The following is a 16,099-nucleotide window of genomic DNA, read 5'->3' on the forward strand; positions in this document are numbered from 1 at the left end:
AAAAACCTGGGGCTGCTCTGCTGCCCCCACCCCAAATCCTGCCCTCCTCGAGCCCCTCAGCTGCGGCTGGCAGCTCCTTGTCCCCGTGTCACCGTGAGTGGGGGTCCCCATCCTCACCTCTGGGTGACACAGTGGGACCCCAACTCTCTCCGGAGCAAAAGGCAGAATTTCCCAGTTTTTTTTCAAGGTTTAGAGTCCCCGAAGATCCCTTTTTGGGGAAAACGAGCCGCTGGCAGCGCGTCCTGCTTGGGGACCGAGCTGGGAACGCCGCGGGGTCTGCGCTGTCCCCTTTGGAAATACCAACAAATCCCGGGGGTTAAAAGGAGATTTGGGACACAAATCCCAAACCCACCGAGCGTCCCCCTCCCCTCCCAGCACCCCCCGCAGCCCCCGGGCACTGCGGATGCCGAGGGCCGGCTCAGCATCCCCGGGAGCGTTCTCATCCCTCGGGAACACCCCCGGAGCCGCAGGGGTTAAAGCGCAGCCGGCAGGAGCTGCCTCGGGTGGGTGGCACGTCGTGGCGACAGGGCTGGAGTGAGGAGGAGGAGGGTTGGGGAGGGAGGGGAGAAGGGAGGAGGGAAGAGGAGGAGGAGGAGGAGGAGGAGGAGGGGAGCGGGGATTGTGCGGCTGCAAAGGCGCCGGGCGAGCGGAGGGTGAGGGGCTCTCGCCACCGCCCCCAGCCCCGAGGGTCAGCGTGGCCGGAGGGTCCTGCTGGCCCTGTCCCCGTCCGAAGCCACCGCGCAGCGGTGACAGCTCCGAAGCCACCCGGCCTTTTGTCCGCCAGATGTGCGGGCAGCTGTGGCGGGGGGTGGCAGGCGGTGACAGCGGCGCCGGGGGACGGGGACAGGCTCCGAGGGTGAGTTGGGGACCGTGGTTTGGGTTTTTGGGGGGGATTTTGGGGGGGATCTGAGCTCTGCAGCACCGAGCTGGCGCCTCGGCAGCTTGGCCGGGATTGGTTTTTTCGCATTCCGGGGTTTTGATTTCCCTGATCCATGGTGGATTTGAGGAGAAATGGTTCGGATGGAGAGAAAAAGGGGTGGAAAAAAACAGGGAATGGGCAGAGAGCGGAGCTCCGGGAGGGGATCAGGGCAGGGAGGAGGCCGGGGACGGTTCCCGGGTGCGGGAGCTGAATTCCCGCTGCTGGAAACTCCTCCGGGATGGAGCGGATCCTCGGGGATGGGAACGGGGGGTGATGCGCTGGTCACGGAGCCGCCGGCGGGGCCGGGATCCAGGGATGCTGGCAGGATGCGATCCGGGCGGGAGCGGCGCTTCCCGGCCATTAACCCCTCCGTGCCCGAGCGGAGCGGAAAATGTGACGGGAGGGACATTGGGTGCGAAATCCATCAACAGCGCGGTCCTTGGGGCTCCTGCCCAGCCCTCCATCACCTGCTCGGCCACCCCAGGGAGGGGGCAGCCAGCCGAGGAGGGGGGGACAGCAAAGGTGATGGCAAAGGACGGTCGGGAGCGGCCGTGGTGTCATTTGGGTGTCATTTGGGTGTCATTTGGGTGTCATTTTGGAGTCATTTGGGTGTCATTTTGATGTCATTTCCCTGCCTTTCTGTGCCGGTGCCGTGTTTACCTCCCCCCACTGCCCAGCCCTGCCCCTCCCCGCCGCGGCTGCACCGCCCGCAGTGCCCGGGTCCCTGTGCCAGCGCCCAGCCCTGCCCGGGGCCGTGCCCTGCCAGCCCCGAGAGCTCCGGGATCCTCCCGGAGAGCCCCGGGATCCACCCTGGAGAGCCCCGGGATCCTCCCCGGACCCGCTCCGGGAAAGGGCTCCGGGCTGGCAGCGACCCCACGCCCCGTGTGTGGCAGAGCCAGCGCTGCCCTCGCCTCTCCAGGGCTCAGCCCGGCCCTGGCCGCCTCCCCTGGTTTTTCCAAGAGCCTGGAAAAAGGGATTGGAGCCAGCCAGGAGGAGCGGGAGAAGCCACTGGATATGGGGACCTGGCCCCAGTGACAGCCTGGAGGGGAGCGGGGCGAGCTCGGGGCTGGGAAGAGCCCCTGGGAGCCGGGAAAAGCCTCTGGGGGCCGGGGAAAGTCCCTGGGAGCCGGGAAAGGTCCCTGGGAGCCGGGAAGAGCCTCTGGGAGCCGGGAAGAGCCTCTGGGAGCGGCCTTTGCGGGGATGCTCTGGCTGGGAGCTGCAGGTGGGCGCTGCCATGGCTCCTGGGTACCGGGATCCGCTTCCTCCGGCCTGGATGTGACCGGAGCCAGGCGCGGGTGCCGCCTCTGTCCCTTCTGTGTCCCCTCTGTGTCCCCTCCCTGTCCCCTCTGTGTCCCCTCTGTGTCCCCTCCGTGTCCCCTCTGTGTCCCCTCTGTGTCCCCTCCGTGTCCCCTCCCTGTCCCCTCCCTGTCCCTCCCCGGGACGCGGCGCTGGTGCCGAGCCAGGACCCAGCCCTGCCTGCCCTGGAGCCGCGATCCTGCGGCCGGGAGCGAGCAGAGCCCCGGGAATGCCGGATGGGAACGGCTCATCCCTGCCTCCATCACCCCTGAGGCGGCGGGGGGGGCTCAGGACGCGATTCCCTGTCCCGGAATTGTCCTGGGATGTCCCTCAGGTCTGTCCCGGGTCCATCCCGGGCTCCCCGTGCCGGAGGATCCCGGTCCTGCCCTGCTGAGGCTTTTCCTGGCATTCCCGGCTCCGTGTGCCCCTGCGGGCGGTGGGAGCGGCTTTGGCACCGCTGGAGGAGGATCGGGGATGCGGGCCCGGCCCGGCCTCTGCTCCCCGGCCATTCCCGGCCATTCCCGACCCTCCCCTTGTGTGGGATCTCCCTTCCTGTTCCCATTCACATTCCCATTCCCACTCCCATTCCAGACCCTTCTCTTTATTTGGAATCTCCATTCCCATTCCCAACCCTTTTCTTCATTTGGGATCTCCATTCCCATTCCCAACCTTCTCTTTGTGTGGGATCTCCCCTCCCATTCCCATTTCCATTCCCATTTCCATTCCCATTCCCATTCCCATTCCCATTCCCATTCCCATTCCCATTCCCGACCCTTCTCTTTATTTGGGATTTCCCTTCTCGTTCCCATTTCCATTCCCAATCTTCCCTTTGTGTGGGATCTCCCTTCCCATTCCAGACCATTCCCTTTTATTTGAGATCTCCCTTCCCATTCCCAATCCTTTTCTTTATTTGGGATCTCCATTCCCATTCCCAACCTTCCTTTTAGCTGGGATCTCCCTTCCCATTCCAGACCCTTCCCTTTTATGTGGAATCTCCCTTCCTATTCCCATTCCCATTCCCATTCCCATTCCCATTCCCATTCCCATTCCCATTCCCATTCCTGACCCTTCTCTTTATGTGGAATCTCCATTCCCATTCCTATTCCCAACCTTTCCCTTTATATGAGACCTCCCTTCCCATTCCCAATTCTTTTCATCATTTGGGATCTCCATTCCCATTCCCATTCTTTCTCTTTATCTGGGATCTCTTTTCCCATCCTGGGAGCTGAGCCTTGCCCAGAGCTCCCTTCTGGCACAGGGAAAATGTTTGGGAATTCTACAGGATCCAACCCCATCCCGACCCCATCCCGACCCCATCCTGCCTCAGCGGGGCCGTGGAGCTGCAGGAATTCACTTAAAAAAAAAAAAAGGAAAAGCTGTGTTGAGCTGGATTCGCCCCCTCGAGGGTTCAGAGGAGCTGTTCCCATTCCATGGAATTTCGGATTCCTGTGGAATTTTGGATTCCCATGGAATTCTGACGGACGAGGGATCGTCCCTGCTCCTGGATTAGCTGGGAAAACTCTTCCCTGCCTTTTAGGGATGTGATCCTGGATTTCCTGGCTAGGACAGGGATGTTGTGAATGTTGGGAATTCCACCTGTCCGCCTGAATCCCAAACACGACTCCACCCCTTTATTCCCAGATTTTCTCCTGGATCACCCTAACGCCTCTTCCCTTCCCTGTGGGATCCCATGGGATAAATTCCCGATGTCCCAGGACTCAAAAATTCATCCCCAGCCCCAAATCCCTTTCCCAGGATGTGAGGGAGCTGCTCCCGTTGTCCTTTCCCAATCCCTGGAATCAGGGCTGGGATCTCTCCCCCCTGATTTTGGTTTTATGGGATTATTCCCAAGGGAAACATTCCCAGTTCAGAAGAGAGAATTCCAATCCCAGCCTCTGCTTCCCACTGGGATAAGCAGGAAATTGGGATGAGTTTAAAACTCCTGAAATTTGGGGGCGTTCCCTGTGGATGAAAACCCACACTGGGATTTTGGGGTGGAGTTTTGGGATTGGGATCTCTGCTCCCAATTTAGGGAACAAACTGGATAAACCTGGATTAAATTCCAGCATCCATTTATCCAGAGCCCAGGCAGCCTCTGGAATGCCCAACAGCATTCCAGGACATCCATTTATTTATGGGAAGCTTTGGAAAAGGAGTTTTAGGATTTTTTAGGATTTTTTTTTTAGGAAAATCACCCTGGGAGCTTTTGCTTTCCCCTCTCCATCCAGCCAGGAGTTCTTGGGGATCATTTCCATGGAAAATTCCCTCAATTCCAAGGTGGGATAAAGGCTGGAAAACCCCAAACCCTCCAAATCCTGGCAGCGGGAGCTGTTTGCAAACACTCGGGAAAAGCTGGAATTATGTGCAGCTCTGTTTGGAGAGAGATCCCAGGAAACAAATAAATATGGGAAAAATTGGGATCCATTCCCAGACAATTCACAAAGGCCTTAATTGGAACTGGAGTCTGGGGCTCTTCTCACCCAGACTTGATCCATAAATTATTTGGGATGAATTATTCGGGATAAATGATTTGGGATAAATGATTCGCCAGCTCTGCTGGGAATTAAGGCCGGGTTTTCCCTCCAGGAATGATCCTGGATCTTCCTGACCTTCTCCAGGCTCCCAATCTCTGTTAAAATCCCATTTTTAATCGAATTTAGAATGATCCTAAAAAAAAAAAATCAATCCCAGGTGAAATTTGAGGGTTGGGGCTTTGTCCTTCCCGGTGGCCAAAACGAGGAGAATCCAGGCTGGAAAAAAAAATTTAAAAAATAAAGACCATGAAAATAAAATAATATTGTTTTTTTGGGAAGAGAGAGGCTTTAATAAGGAATTTTAAATGAGCAGTTTGGAATCAGGAGGAAAAGGAGTTTTGCATCTCAACCAGCTCTTCCCAAAGGATCAGAGGAGCCGGCTCCAGATCTTTTTTAGGAAGGAAAAAAAAGCAGCTTTGCTTCCCAGAAAAACCTTTGGGAATAAAGAGGGGGAAGAAGGATTAAAAATACAAATCCTGGCTATCTGGAAAAGGGGAAAATAAAAGGGATTTTTCCCATTTATGATCCATTAAAGATGAGCCGATTCAGTCTGTGCCAGGGGAAGATTTTCCAAAGCTTTTTCTGCACCCTTTCCAGGCTGATCCTTAAATCTCAAGGAATATTTCGGCTGCTCCAAGCGGCGTTTGATGCCTCATCAAAGCCTCTCCCTCGCCTTGAAATCCCAAAAAAAGCCAAAAAAACGAAAAGTAAACGAGGAAAAAGGGCGGCGGCTTTGATCCCGATTTGCAAATCCCTGCGGGGCAATTTTCCCCAGGAATGTTTGGATTCCCATGGAAAATTCTGAGCCAGGTCCCATCCCTGAGGGACTTTTCCCAACTCCCACGAGTTCCCAAATTCCCGGAATTCTCAGGATTCCTCCTTTCGGAAGCACCAGGGTCAATCCTTCCCTGAATTTCCATCCACGCTGAATTCCCTTTCCATTGAATCCTTTGTACCAAAAAAAAAGGATTTCAGGGACATTTTCCAGCTGTTTTTATGGATATTTACTAATTCCTTTGCTCCTTTTTTCTCCTGTAAAATCCTTTTGGGAATTTTAATTTCCCGTTTCATTGGGCAGGGTTTCCTCCCTGCCTTGGGCACGGATTTTCCCGGTTTTCCTGGAATTCCCAAAATGCTGAAAAGATGGGAAAGGGGAAATTTCTCCTGCTGTGCCCACACTGGTGTTGGGAAGTGGATTTGGAAATGGATTTGGGAAGTGGATTTGGAAATGGATTTGGGAAGGGGATTTGGGAAGTGGATTTGGAAATGGATTTGGAAAATGGATTTGGAAATGGATTTGGGAAGGGGATTTGGGAATGGATTTGGGAAATGGATTTGGGAAGGAGATTTGGAAATGGATTTGGGAATGGATTTGGGAAGGGGTTTTGGGAAGTGAATTTGGAAATGGATTTGGAAATGGATTTGGTTGCATCAGGAGCCCTCGAGGTCTGTGGGACCGGGATCAGCTTTCCCTGCTGCATTTCCCAGGATTTCCTGTTTCCTGTTGCTGAATCCCTGGAAACCGAGGGGGTTTTTCCATGGGGATGAGGGGGATGAGCAGCCGGGATCCCCCAAATCTTTTCCTTCCTGCTCCAGGGCCATTCCAGCTCCAGCTCCCCCTGGCTCATCCCAATCCTCCCCCCATGGATTAATTCCCTTTTCCCTCCTCTCCCAGCGCTCACTGGGATGATTTCACTCCAGACAAGTGGAATTTCCCGGGAATCAGGGAGGGTGGGTAGCACATCCCTCTGGAAAATCCCCGAAATTCCATCAAATTCCAGCTCTGCTCCATCCCCTCCGCAGCTCCCCGAGCCTTTCCCGGCGCTTCCAGCGGGATTCGCCTCCATCCCACGGATCCGCTCCGTGCCCCGAGCCCTGCCTGGCAGTCGCCATGGCAACCCAACATTTTCCTGAGGATTCCGAGCGACTCCTTGGCATCCGCGCCGATCCATGGAAATTTTTTTCTTTATTTTTATTTTTTTTTTTTTGGGATGCTGGAGGTTGTTCCCCTTCCTTAGCGGGGTTGGATCCGCTGGAAAAGCCTGGATTTGATTTTTTTTTCCCCGATTTATTTTTTTTTTTTTTTTTTTTTACTGCTGGAGGGTCCCTCCTTTCCGCGGCCGGAATCCCAGGGTTGGAATTTGTCGGGAATTGGGAGCTGGGCCAGCGGGTCCTTGTGGAATTCCAGAGGCAGCTGCGGGATCCAGGGATGCACAGGGCGAGCTCGGCTCTGCCAGGACAATCCCGGGATGTGATTCCAGGGGGTCGGGGAGGGTTTGGTCACTCAGAGGATGGAAAAAGCCGGGAGAGGTTTCCATGGGACTGGGAACGGCTCTGATCCCGACTGGAATTCCCTGGAATCTCTGCCCCATCCCTGCCTCCCTTCCAGGAGCTGGAATTTCAGGAGCTGGGAGGTTTTTCCACCCAATCCAGGATCCTGGAATTCCAGGAGCTGGGAAGCTTTTCCATCCAGTCCAAGATCCTGAAATTCCAGGAGCTGGGAGATTTTTCCATCCAACCCAGGATCTTGGAATTCCAGGAGCTGGGAGATTTTCCCCACTCAGTTCAGGATCCTGAAATTCCAGGAGGTGGGAGGTTTTTTCCACCCAATCCAGGATCCTGAATTTGGGGCTGGGAGGTTTTTCCCCCCCAGAAAATCCTGGGAATTCTGGGTGCCGCCTCTCCAGCGTTTCCAGTGGGAATGGATCGGTTGGGATGAGCTCCCCCGGCCTCTGTGCCCACAATTCATGGAAAAATTCGGGATTTGGGAGTTGTGACATTCCCGGGAGCGTTGCATCCCCGTCCCGCTGCCCTTGGCAGGGGAGGGAGGTTTGGGGGGAGCTGCTCTGCTAATGAGGCGGCGTTAATGAGGAATTAATTATCGACCGGGAGCCGATCCCCGGGAAGGTCACAGGGAAGGACACGGCAGCGTCCCCGGGGTGCCCTGCATGGAGCAGGAATTCGGGAATTCGGGAATTCTGGAAAGGCTGAGCCCTGCCTGTGCTCCCAGAGAGGGATTTTCCAGCGGGATGTGGATCCTGCACATTCCAGATGGAAAAAACCGGCCTGATTCCCAAAAAAATCCCTCAGCAGCTTTAGGGGATGGGGTGGGATGGGATGGGATGGGATGGGATGGGATGGGATCAATGGGAGGGGATCCCTGGGATGGAGGGTTGACAATTCCTGGACAGAATTCCCAACCCTGACCCTGGAATCATCCCCAGTTCCATTCCCTGTTCCTGGAGCTCCATACCCAGTTCCCTGAGCTCCAATTCCAGTTCCCTGAGCTCCATTCCCACTTCCTCCAGCTCCATTCCCAGTTCCTCCAGCTCCATTCCCAGTTCCTCCTGTTCCATTCCCACTTCCTCCAGCTCCATTCCCAGTTCCTGGAGCTCCATTCCCAGTTCCCAGAGCTCCATTCCCAGTTCCTCCAGCTCCATTCCCAGTTCTTCCAGTTCCATTCCCAGTTCCTCCAACTCCATTTCCAATTCCCAGAGCTCCATTCTCACTTCCCAGTGCTCCATTCCCAGTTCCCAGAGCTCCATTCCCAGTTCCCAGAGCTCCATTCCCAGTTCCCAGAGCTCCCCTGTCCAATCCCAGCCCCAGCTGGAGCGGGCACAACGAACTCCCCGATCTGCAGAACAATTAATTAACGCTCACAAATTGCAATTGTCATCTCGCTCCCGTTTTAATTGGCCCTAATGAAGGCTCAGCGATTCCGTCTCGCCCCTGCTCCCCCGGCATCCGCGGCTTTTCCGGGAATTTCACCGGGAATTCCCGCTGTGCTCAGATCCCAGAGCTGACAAAAGTTTAATTCAAGGGTCGTGTCCGTGTGTCCGGCTGTGTCACAGCTGACAGCTGCTCGTCCTGTGTCACCAAAGAAACTCTCTGGGATGCTCTGGGAATCCCAAAACTCTGGAATTCTCAGGGAATCTTGGATCTCTCTGGGATGTTCAGGGAATCCTGGATTTCTTTGGGATGTTCAGGGAATCCCAAACCTCTCTGGGATGCTCAGGGAATCCCAAAACTCTCTGGCATGCTCAGGGAATCCGGGATCTCTCTGGAATGTTCAGGGAATCCTGGATTTCTCTGGGATGCTCAGAGAATCACAAAACTCTCTGAAATTCTCAGGGAACCCCAAAACTCTGGAATTCTCAGGGAATCTGGGATCTCTCTGGGATGCTCGGGGAATCCCAAACCTCTCTGGGACGCTCAGGGAATCCCAAAACTCTGGAATTATCAGGAAATCCTGAACCTCCCTGGGATGCTCAGGGAATCCCAAAGCTCCCTGTGAGGTCAGGGAATCCTGGATTTCTCTGGGATGTTCAGGGAATCCTGAATGTTTTGTGGGATGCTCAGGGAATCCCAAACCTCTCTGGAATTCTCAGGGAATCTGGGATCTCTCTGGGATGCTCAGGAAATCCTGAACCTCTCTGGAATTCTCAGGGAATCCCAAACTTCTCAGGGATGCTCAGGAAATCCCCAAACTCTCTGGAATTATCAGGGAATCTGGGATTTCTCTGGGATGTTCAGGAAATCCTGAACCTCGTGGGATGCTCAGAGAATCACGAATTTTTTCTGGGATCCTCAGGGAATCCTGAACTCTTTCTGGGATGCTCAGGGCATCCCAAACCTCTTTGGGATGTTCAGAGAATCCCGAAATTTTTCTGGGATGTTTGGGGAATCTAGGATCTCTCTGGGATGTTCAGAGAATCCTGAATTTTTTTCTGGGATGCTTAGGGCATCCCAAAGCTCTCTGTGGGAATTCTGGGTGCTCACAGCTCCTCCCAGTTCCCAGTGCAGGGACTGGAGCAGATTCAGTCACAGAATTTCCCAAATTCTGGAAGCAAATTCCACTTGGAAGCTTTCCCTGGAACTAAATTATCCCTCAGGGGGAAAATCCTGGGGATGGTTCTGGAAAAACGAGAAAAACGAGGCAGGCACAGCCGGGAAGGGCGTGTGGGAGCAGGGGAATATTCGGGATATTCTGGGATGCACCTGCGACCTCTCCTGCCTGGATCGGGAAATTCCACAGAGGAAAAAAGAGCCAAGGCTCAAAAAAAAAAAAAAAAAAAAAAAAAAAAAAAAGGATTTGGCAGGTGGCAGGGAGATAAACACCCAAAAATCATTTTATTAATTTTTATTCCTCATTTCCCATCCCCTTTCTGGCCGGAATGTTCTGGATTTGCTGTTGGAAATGTGGGATTTGGGATCTGCAGCTCCTGCTGCAGCCTGGAGCTGCTGCCAGGGGTTGGAGCTGCTCCCAAAAACGCAGAGAGCTGCAGCCCAGCACAGCTCAGGGGGGTTAAAATCCTGGGTTTTCCAGAGGGAAGGACAATCCAGATAAAATTCCATTCCCCCAGTCCCGGATTTCTCCAAGCAGCTTTTTCCCCATGGAATTTGGACAATTCCAAATGATCCAGTTAACGCCGTGGCCTGAGGGGATAAAATGAGATGGATCCAGGTTGAAAATCATGGATTTGAGTTTTCCCAGATGAAAATTCTGGATTTGAACATCATGGATTTGAGTTTCCCATGTGAAAATCATGGATTTGAAAATCCTGGATTTGAGATTTCCCAGGTAAAAGTCAAAACAATAATTCCAGAGCCAAGAGAACAATTCCAGAGGCAAAACAAGGATTCCAGAGGTAAAACAACAATTCCAGAGCTGAGACAACAATTCCAGAGCGGAGACAAAAATTCCAATGTTAACACAAGAATTCTAGAGCTGAGACAAGAATCCCAGAGCCAAGAGAACAATTCCAGAGTTAACACAAGAATTCTAGAGCTGAGACATGAATCCCAGAGTTGAGGTAACAATTCCAGAGTTAAGAGAAGAATTCCAGAGCCAAGAGAACAATCCCAGAGCCGAGAAGCCCCAGAAAAGCTGGACAAGGTGGGGAATCCAGAGAAGCTGGAGAAGCTGGGGAAGCCCCAGAAAAGCTGGATAAGCTGAGGAACCTAGAGAAGCTGGGGAATCCAGAGAAGCTGGAGAAGCCCCAGAAAAGCTGGAGAAACTGAGGAATCCAGAGAAGCTGGGGAATTGAGAGAAGCTGGACAAGCTGGGGAATTGAGAGAAGCTGGAGAAACTGAGGAACCCAGAGAAGCTGTGGAATCCAGAGAAGCTGGAGAAGCCCCAGAAAAGCTGGAGAAGCTGAGGAATCCAGAGAAGCTGGGAAATCCAGAGAAGCTGGAGAACCTGGGGAATCCAGAGAAGCTGGAGAAGCCCCAGAAAAGCTGGGGAACCCGGGGGATCCAGAGAAGCTGGGGAATTGAGACAAGCTGGAGAAGCTGGGGAATCCAGAGAAGCTGAGGAATCCAGAGAAGCTGGAGAAGCTGGAGAAGCCCCAGAAAAGCTGGAGAAGCCCCAGAGAAGCTGGAGAAGCCCCAGAGAAGCAGGAGAATCCAGAGAAGCTGTGGGATCCAGAAAAGCTGGAGAAGCCCCAGAAAATCTGGAGAAGCTGAGGAATCCAGAGAAGCTGGAGAAGCCCCGGAGAAGCTGGAGAAGCCCCAGAAAAGCTGGAGCAGCCAGAGAGCAGCCCCGAGCTCAGCTCACTCCAAGATCTCCCAGCAAAGCCCCGGGAGCCGCGCCAGGAGCCGCCATCCCTCGGGAACTCGGAGCAGAACCGCGGGAGCAGCGGGGACAGCGGGCAGGGCCACCCTGTCCCCAGCAGCTGGAGGTGCCACCACCCTGCAGGAATTCCAGGAGCTGCTTCCCAGGCAGAGCAGGAGCAGCCCCATCCCTTCCAGGGATCACTCACTGCCAAAGCTCTTCCTTTTCTCTCAGTTTGTTCCTTTTTAGCGCCAAAGTTTTCTCAAATCCACAATTTCTCCACAAGTTCCCGTGCTGTGACTCACACAAACCCCTGGATTATCCCATATCCAAGGTTTTTCCCAGCCACCCTGCCCTGAACTGGGAAAAACAGGATAAAATCCAATTATGGACCAAACCAGGGAGGGTTTTCCCTGGAAAATCAGGGTTGGAACCCGGTTTTCCAGACTTGCCTTCACAGCTTGAAGGAAATAAATAAAACCCACACGAAATTCCTCCATAATATTTTTTAAGGAGGAAAGATTCCTGAGATTTTTGAACAGCTGGAGATTTTATAGAGCTGAAAACGCCGGAGCACTTAAAAGGAAAGGTGTGGATGCATCAGAGGGAAGCGGGAATCGATGGATCCGTCCTTTCCTTTCATGTTGCTTGTCCAGGAGCTGCTTTAAAAGCAGCAGGAAAGGAGGGAAAAGAACAGGATTGATCTGGGAGGAGTTGATGTGGAATAAACTCAGCTCAGGAGTCCTTTCCAAGGAGAGCACAGCGGGGATAAAACAGAAATTTTGCTTTTCCCACTCTTTTCATGTTGTTTTTTTTATTGTTGTTTTTCCCTGCTGGGTGAGAGGCTTTTAAGGGAAGAAAAGGTTGGATTTGGGGTCAGGAGAGCTGGAGGAAATCATGGAATGAAAGCTCAGGCTGGATTGGAACTGGGGGTTCAAAGCTGAGCACTCCCAGGGTTTGGGGGATGATTTTCCCTAAGGAATATCCCAAACGGGGCTGCAGCTCCTGCATGGAGGGATCTGGAGCTGGGGAGGATGAGGAGTAGGGAGCAGAGCCTGCAGGAAGATTAATTATCCCCATGGATAATTATCCCCATGGATAATTATTCCAAACAGCTGCAGCCCCAGCTCTGCTCAGCCACAGATCCAGGGGCTGCTGGGGGTCCTGGGCAGATTCCATGGATAATTCCACTCAGATTCTCTGGGATGGGAAAGCACAGAGAATATCATGGATATAAAATGGAATTCATGGATTTGTTTTGGGGGTCCTGGGCAGATTCCATGGGAAAATTCCATTTAGATCTTGTGGGATGGAAGGACAGTTCAGTCATGGATACAAAGTGGAACTCATGGATTTGTTTTGAGGGTGTTGAGGGTCCTGGGCAGATTCTATGGGACAATTCCACCCAGATTTTCTGGGATGACGGCACAGAAAATGTCATGGATATAAAGTAGAATTCATGGATTTCTTTTGGGGGTCCTGAGCAGATTCCATGGGATATTTCCACCCAGATTTTCTGGGATGACGACACAGAAAATGTCACGGATATGAAGTAGAATTCATGGATTTGTTTTGGGGGTCCTGAGTAGATTTCATGGGATAATTCCACCCAGATTTTCTGGGATGAGGACACAGAAAATGCCATGGATATAAAGTAGAATTCATGGATTTGTTTTGGGAGTAGATTCCATGGGATAATTCCACCCAGATTCTCTGGCCTGGAAGGGCACAGTGAATGTCATGGATAGAAAACAGAATTCATGGATTTGCTGGGCAGTTTTGAGGGCACTGGGGGTCCTGGGGGTCCCATGCTCAGGTTTTTACCTCTCCAACCATTCCAAACCCTCCTCTAACCCAACTCTGCCATTTTTCCAGGAATGACCTCGAGGAGGAGCCCGGAAGATGCGGCCGAGCGTGGGAACGACTCCTTTGGGGAGGAAGAGGAGGCCCAGCTCTGACTGAGGCACCCCCAGCGCTTTGAGCTCCCATTTTGGGGGCGCCAGGCCCTTCCAGAGGCGCGCATGGAGCATCTCCCCCGCCGGGCGCCGTCCCCACCTCGCCGTCACCGCTGTCACCCCGTGGCCGGCTCTGGATGCTCGCTGTGACCTTCTCCAGTCCAAAATGAGAGGCCTCCAGCCCAGCTGCCTGCTGCTGTGCGTGGTGGTGGCCGCCAGCGCCATGCCCACGGTGCCCTGGCGGGTGGCGTGTCCCCCGCGCTGCGTCTGCCAGATCCGGCCCTGGTACACGCCGCGCTCCTCCTACCGCGAGGCGGCCACGGTGGATTGCAACGATCTCTTCATCACCTCGGTGCCCTCCCAGCTGCCTGAGGGCACGCAGACCCTGCTGCTGCAGAGCAACAACATCGCCAGGCTGGAGCAGGGAGAGCTGGGCTACCTGAGGAACCTGTCCGAGCTGGATCTGTCGCAGAACAGCTTCTCTGACATCTGGGATTTCGGGCTCAGGAATATGCCCCAGCTGCTCAGCTTGCACCTGGAGGAGAATCAGCTCTCTGAGCTGCCCGACAGCAGCTTCCCGGGTTTGGGGAACCTGCAGGAGCTCTACCTGAACCACAACCGGCTCCGCAGCATCGCCCCCCGCGCCTTCGCCGGCCTGGGCAGCCTCCTGCGGCTCCACCTCAACTCCAACCTGCTGAGGACGCTGGACAGCCGCTGGTTCCAGATGCTGCCCAGCCTAGAGATCCTCATGGTTGGAGGGAACAAGGTGGACGCCATCCTGGACATGAATTTCCGGCCCCTGGGCAACCTGCGGAGTTTGGTGCTGGCCGGGATGCAGCTGCGGGAGATCTCGGATTACGCCCTGGAAGGGCTGAGGAGCCTGGAAAGCCTTTCCTTCTACGACAACAAGCTGGCAGATGTCCCCAAGAGGGCTCTGCAGCAGGTGCCCGGCCTGAAATTCCTGGATCTGAACAAGAACCCGCTGCAGAGGGTCAAGCAGAGCGACTTCACCAACATGCTGCACCTCAAGGAGCTGGGCCTCAACAACATGGACGAGCTGGTGTCCATCGACCAATTCGCCCTCATCAACCTCCCAGAGCTGACCAAGCTGGATGTCACCAACAACCCCAAGCTGTCCTTCATCCACCCCAAGGCCTTCCAGCACCTTCCGCAGCTGGAGACGCTGATGCTCAACAACAACGCCCTAAGTGCCTTGCACCGGCAGACGGTGGAGTCGCTGCCCAACCTGCAGGAGATCAGCATCCACGGCAACCCGCTGCGCTGCGACTGCGTCATCCGCTGGGTCAACAGCACGCGGCCCCGCGTGCGCTTCATCGAGCCGCAGTCCACGCTGTGCGCCGAGCCCCCCGACCTGCAGCGCCGCCACATCCGCGACGTTCCCTTCCGGGACATGACGGAGCAGTGCCTGCCGCTCATCTCGGCCCGCGGCCTCCCGGCGCGCCTGGACGCGCGTGTCGGGGACGACGTGGCGCTGCACTGCCGGGCGCTGGCGGAGCCGGAGCCGGAGATTTATTGGGTGACGCCGGCTGGGGTGAAGCTGCTGCCGTTCGGGGACGGCGGGAAGTTCAAGGTGCACTCCGAAGGGACGCTGGAGATCCGCGGCGTGGCGCCGAGCGAGGCCGGGCTCTACACGTGCGTGGCTCACAACCTGCTGGGCGCCGACACCCGCGGCGTCCGCGTGTTGGTCAACCGCTCCTTCCCGCTGGGCCGCGCCGAGCTGCAGCTGCTGGTGGTGGATGTGCAGCCCCACCACGTCCTGCTGGCCTGGCGGCCCAGCCTCAACGCCGTCTCCTCCAACCTCACCTGGGCCAGCTCGGCGCTGGGCTCGCGGCTGGGCGAGGCGAGGATCCCGGCGGGCACTCACAGCTTCAACATCACCCGGCTGCGCCCCGACACCGAGTACCGGGCGTGTCTGCGCGTGGCCTTGGTGGCGTCGCCCGCCAGGGTGGCTTGTGTCACCACCAGGACTAAAGAGGCCACGCAGGGGGTGCTGTGGGGACAGGGGACGCTGGTGGCGGCGCTGCTGCTGTGCCTGCTGCTCCTGGGCGCGGCGGCGCGCGCGGGATCCCGGCGGGAATCGCCACGTGGCGCCGGGGCCGTGCGCGTGGTTTATCCATTGCGGCCCCGGGGACACCTCCTGGCCATGGAGGTGCAGGCGGCGCCGCTGGAGTGCTGAGGGAGGATGGATTTTGGGGGGTTCAGTGGGATTTTGGGGTGGGTGGGTGGGGAGGGAGGGGGAAAGGGTTTTTTACCAAAAAATTATGGACAGCGGGGAAAAAAAAATTGGATTTTGTGGATGTGACATTAAGGAGCCCTCTGGTGGGCCTGGATGTGTGTGGAGGGGATGGATTTGGACATGGATCCCAAAAAAACTCTGCTGGGAAGGCGGGAGGGGATGGAGGACGCTGTGGGGACAATGCCCTGAGCGGGTGAAGAGCCATAAAGAGGAACCCCAGACCTGCGTCCCCCTGGCACCAGGGACACCCCAGCGGTGTCACCTCCCTCGCTGGACAGCCCCTGCTTTGGAAATACAAAAAAAAACCCCCTAAAAAATGAGGTTTCCTCCTTTGGGATCTCTGTGGGGTCAGGAGTTTCCTTTTTGGGGTTTTTTGGAGCATTGGGATCATCAAACAAAGCAACCCCAGTGTCACCTCCCTCGCTGGACAGTCCCCGCTTTGGAAATACAAGAAAAACCTTAAAAAAAACCTTAAAAATGAGGGTTCTTTTCCTTTTGGGATGTGTGTGGGGTTTTTTTGGGGGGTTTTTTTGGAGTGTTGGGATCATCAAAGCAAGTGTCACTCCCTGCTCTGTCACTGCTGTC

The 16,099-nt window shown here is 55.1% G+C and overlaps 1 protein-coding gene across 1 annotated transcript; it reads left to right on the plus strand.

Annotated features, from left to right (window-relative positions):
• Positions 1-599: 599 nt before the first annotated feature.
• LRRN2 (leucine rich repeat neuronal 2) lies at positions 600-15,501 on the plus strand. Its single transcript, XM_033080027.1, has 2 exons — positions 600-856; positions 13,178-15,501. The coding sequence occupies exon 2, from the start codon at positions 13,424-13,426 to the stop codon at positions 15,452-15,454; it is 2,031 nt and encodes a 676-aa protein (XP_032935918.1). The 5' UTR covers positions 600-856; positions 13,178-13,423; the 3' UTR covers positions 15,455-15,501.
• The last annotated feature ends 598 nt before the right edge of the window (positions 15,502-16,099 follow it).

This window comes from Catharus ustulatus, chromosome 25 (assembly GCF_009819885.2).
Source record: "Catharus ustulatus isolate bCatUst1 chromosome 25, bCatUst1.pri.v2, whole genome shotgun sequence".
Taxonomy (NCBI): Eukaryota; Metazoa; Chordata; class Aves; order Passeriformes; family Turdidae; genus Catharus; species Catharus ustulatus.